This window comes from Atta cephalotes, assembly GCF_000143395.1.
Source record: "Atta cephalotes unplaced genomic scaffold scaffold00010, whole genome shotgun sequence".
Classification (NCBI taxonomy): domain Eukaryota; kingdom Metazoa; phylum Arthropoda; class Insecta; order Hymenoptera; family Formicidae; genus Atta; species Atta cephalotes.
The window spans coordinates 5,293,827-5,298,676 of record NW_012130074.1 but is presented as its reverse complement, the minus strand read 5'-3'; the positions used below and the strand labels follow the sequence as shown (position 1 = coordinate 5,298,676).

Sequence of the window (4,850 nt, the reverse complement as noted above, 5' to 3'; positions counted from 1 at the left end):
AGAGAGAGAGAGAGGAGGGGAAGAGGAACTAAAGATAGCGAGATAGAAAGTGTAGGAATGAAGAGAGAAGAGAGAGACATGATTACCTTCAGTGTTAGTGTCGTCCTGGGTGTAGCACAGCATGAATGCTAGAACATAACAAGTTGAATACATTTCAGTATACGTTGCGTACTAAATAAGCGACCGTTAATTATCGCTAGAATTAATTAGAAGCGCTATAGATTTTCAGAGAAACTCTCTCCTACTGTGCGCGCGCGATTCCAATGCTACGCACGGGATGGATTCGATGGGCCATGATGCGAATGTGTTTGTAGATTCGAGAAGCGACACGTGAATTTGAATCGTCCGAATTATTCTTTTCTTCAAAATGATTGTTATAATTAAATATCATCATAACTAAATATTTCGTGAAGAATGTAAATTCCTAGTGGAATAATCACGGAATGTTCGTACGTTATGTGTTGCATGTTATTTGTGGAAACATTACGTTGAAGAGGTACTCGTAGTAAGCGTAGTTTGTATCAAAGTGTTTTTTTTTTTATGACATCGATAAATAATCGTTAAAGTCTCGCTCGCTATGAACACTCATGCTTGAGAAAAACATCGCGTAACATAAAGAAAAAAAACAATATCAGCTGTGTGTACAACTCAAGACTGTAACACTCTTTCTTTCGCCGTCAGCTAAGTGGTGGATATCTTCTCGTTTATTACGATGTCAAATATCGAATCGCGTATTATGTCATTCGAAAAGATTTCTTCTCAATCTAACATGATGAGAATACGATGTACATGCATCTAGTATTTCAAATCACAATTTTTTTTTCGGTTTTATCAATCCGAAGGTATTATCTGAATGCATCTGGTGGAGGATGATGTGCTTCGTGACATGATCTTTAAGATGAATGGGATGCGTGTTTACCATGTCAATTATCCTTTGGTGGAAGAAAGTAAAAAAAGAAAAAGAGAAAGAGAGAATGTAAACTACTACTGTCTGAGAGGAACATTGCTCTACCGTGCTGGACCGTTTCTACGGACTATCAGTGAACCTCTAATAATGAAAAGCCGAAAGTTAGAAGCGGAGTCGAGAGCGTAGATAAGAGCGTGTCGGGATGTTAGTCTAGAGACTCTGCACGAGGCAGAAAAGTTCAAGGTGCAGCGTGCATGCGCAAGCGAGGTCGAAGGACGCAAATGAAGCTACTACGGCTGCTAAATGATGCACGATGGTTCTCCGCAAGCGACATCGCGTACATTGCAACATTGTGAAATTCAATCTAGACTAAAACTCGATTTCGATCCGAGACAAAGTCAATTACATTAAAAATAAATACAAACAATTTTTTATTATAATCAAATAAGATCATGCATTCTTAATTTTCTTTCGATCGTTATACATTAACAATTTTCATTTCACTGTACGAAAAAAATGATTTTGTTCTAAAAATTTTTTGCTAAATACGGATCTAACAATATTTTATTGGATTATGAAAATATTTATATAGAAAACTCAAGTATTTATGTGTGATAAATAATACTGTAAAAAATTTTAATATTATAACAACCACCTTGAGTATCACACAATTATTTTGTAGTTCAACAAAATTATTTTCAGATTTGTATTTAGCTAAAGTTTTAGATATGTCCATGAAATGGTTTTTTTCGTATGAATAAACAATTAGAACAAAAATATTTCTTTAAATTATACACGGAAAGAACAGTTTGCTAAAGCACATAAAAGTTTAACTATATAGTATCTTGATCTGAAAATTTTGTTAGGCTATCAAAATAATTACATAAAATGCTGAAGCATTAACGACGCTGCAAAAAGTTTTAACATTCTAGTAATCAGATTGAGCATTCTACATAATTATTTTGATCGTCTAAATTATTTTCAGTTTTGTGTCTAGTTAAATTTTTAGACATTTCAGCAAAATTTTTGTAATTATTCTTTAATTCAATATATCACTAAAATTTCGTCTCAACTCTCGTATTTTAGCATTTGGATTTTAAAGCTTGCGTCACTGTTGATGTCATTGCATATGAGAAATGGCGAAAGCGCATATTTACAGAGCTTATTACATGTCTAATTAAGATACTTACGGGTGGGATCGTTCTCATTCTCAGGTGTGGTGGGCGTTCCTACACAAGCAGGCAAAACAAAACACATGTCACGTTTTCACATTGTAAAACACACAAGCTCATTCGGGGACTTGGGCGTGTCTGATCGGGGCTCATCGCATCGAAAGTTGGGACTTTATCAATGATTTTATTTGCTTGAATTTTCGATTTTTACACGGAAAATCATATTATACATCGATTTTGGTAACAATTCTTTTTATAATTGTGCGTTATGAAATCATGAAGAATCCATTTTTACAACAATAATTATGAAAGAAATTGTATATACATTAAGTAATTAGGTGAATACTGATAATTGTAGAAAAACGCGAAAAGTTGCTTTACTAGAAGAAGAATTTTCTATTGTTACATTTTGTACATTATAATGTCCTCAGATGAACTTTCCGAATTTGCTGCAGAACGTAGAATTATCAATAAAATTATTAATTATTAATAAAAATTGAACCCATCGATTGCGAAGACTGCGGTCTGAGGCTTGAGGGTGAGGAATAACTTCATAATTCAGCGGTTAAATCGTACGATATAAGTATAGGCGAATACATATGGCGAGTAAAACATTAAAACACAGTAAATATGGATCAGAACATGCACAGAACGTGCAGGAGGGGAAAAAAGAACAATCACATTCTAGACACTCACGTTCCTGATCGGAGCCATCCTCGGACTTATCGTCTTTGCTCTTCATGAAGGGAAACTTCCTGCTAAACGAGAAGTTCTTCTTCTTCCGGTCAAGAGTTGATTGCTGAAATTAACAAGTTTTCTATGATCAACAAATCATAAATCTCATAATTTTGTACATCAATGAATTCATTTCATGAGAAATAATTTTATCAAATTCATAATCTTTGAAGAAAATAAAGTATTATAAAAACAGAAGTAACGTTTGTGTAGAAATCTGAAAGCATTAAACTACATGATAATTTTTGTATAAAATTGAACAAATTTTTAATAAAAACGTTATATTTGCAATCTTCTAAAATAAATTAATTTTGTTTATAATTTCTCTTTGTTATCATTTTTGAAGAAATTGGATTCTTTTAGAGAGAAAACATTACAACTGAAACATTTGCCATGCAAATTTGAAATTAATTCTTTGGCCTTATCAAATTTGCAGGTTGAAATGGTCATACGGTTATTGATTGCGATAAATATTTAATTAAACATCTCTCCTCGTTGAGTAAATGAAATAGTGTCGAATGGACACGTATTTTCGATTACGCACATTATCCAAACGAGATTACGAATTATTTTGCATCGCGAAAATGTTGCGAAACCGTAGTTTATGCTGCAAAGAAACTTCATCAAAAATTTTCCTTAATTTAAGATAATGAAATAATGTCAATCAATTCTTTTATCACTTTGATCATGTACTATCGGAATTATTTAAAATGAATTCCGATAGGAATTATTCAATTATTCTCTAGATTTTTATTTTATTTTCTAGGGATAACGAAATAATTCCAATCAAAATCCATTCTGAACAGCTCTATAATTACTTATAATGCTCAGATTTTATAAAATTTAGTATTTTATCTCGAATAAGCTCAAAATAAGAAATCAAATTTATAATTAATATAAAAAAATATCGAGATAAAATTTTAAAGATAAAAAAAGGTTAAAACAACTACATTTTTCTAAAATAATACATAATGATTAAACTAATTTTTGTATATGCCGTATGTGCAAATTTCATTGATATTTCTATAAATACGAGTTGTTACTTTAATTTTTAACAAAAGAGAAAAATTTTTTCCACTATTTGTATAATCACCCCAAATAATAATAATAATAATTCATGATTTTTCGTTATTTTCGGAAAAATTAGAATCTTCGAGAAATTCCCATTTAACTCACTTTATCAAGAATGACTGGCATGTGTCCCTGGAACTTGACAGAACGGTCCCTGGCACGCTGCTTACGTTCCCATCGCCTGCGCGAGGGAATTATACCCAGACCTTCTTCCTCGCCTTGTGGAGTGACTCTTCTTGCCTGCCACCATTCGTCGTCGCTAGCGTTTGTCACGTGCAAGATTTCGCCATAACGGAACGCCAAGCCGCGGCTCGGTAGACCATCGTCTTTATTGGGATCGTAATCGAACAACGCTCTTTCGGGAAGAAAATATTATCATATTTACCTTCATATTTTACACAAATTATTTATTTATACGCGAAGCTATTGTGTTAATTAAATGTCGTGGCTTATTTCGAGCTTATAATTAGACTGATTAAATTAATAGAATTATCATAAGAATATAAATACTACATAATATTCTAAATACAATTAATAAAATAATAAAAAAATACAAACGTTTCGATTTACAAAGCCTTCTTCAATGTCATTCTTCTTATTTTATGTAATCTGTCTTAACACATTTTGACATTCGAATTTTATATAAATTGATACATCACCACTGATGGTTTTTTTTTTTAATATTTCATTACATGCGATATTTAATTGGTTTGTTTATTTAATAACGTATTTTTGTTTTGTACCCTGAAAAAGACTTTGTAAGCCAAAACGTTTATATTTTTATATTATTTTATTAAATATTTAGAATATTTACATTCTTATGCTAATTGTATTAATTTAAAGTCAATCTAATTATAAGCTCGAAATAAGCCACGACTCTGTTTAATTTGTTCTGAAAATATACGAGAGAGAGAGAGAGAGAGAGAGAGAGAAGAAATTATTTCACTACTTAATTTTAATTAATG

General features: G+C 31.6%; 1 protein-coding gene across 1 annotated transcript in view; it reads right to left on the bottom strand.

Moving 5' to 3' along the window:
• The window catches only part of LOC105627778 (disks large homolog 4), a 349,694-nt gene that overhangs the window by 5,411 nt on the left and 339,433 nt on the right, over nucleotides 1-4,850 (bottom strand). Inside the window, exons 13-16 of the mRNA XM_012209058.1 lie at nucleotides 3,991-4,240; nucleotides 2,776-2,878; nucleotides 2,098-2,136; nucleotides 87-128 (exon numbers count right to left, since the gene is read on the bottom strand). Coding sequence (XP_012064448.1) covers nucleotides 87-128; nucleotides 2,098-2,136; nucleotides 2,776-2,878; nucleotides 3,991-4,240 — 434 coding nt within the window. The remainder of the gene's footprint in view (nucleotides 1-86; nucleotides 129-2,097; nucleotides 2,137-2,775; nucleotides 2,879-3,990; nucleotides 4,241-4,850) is intronic.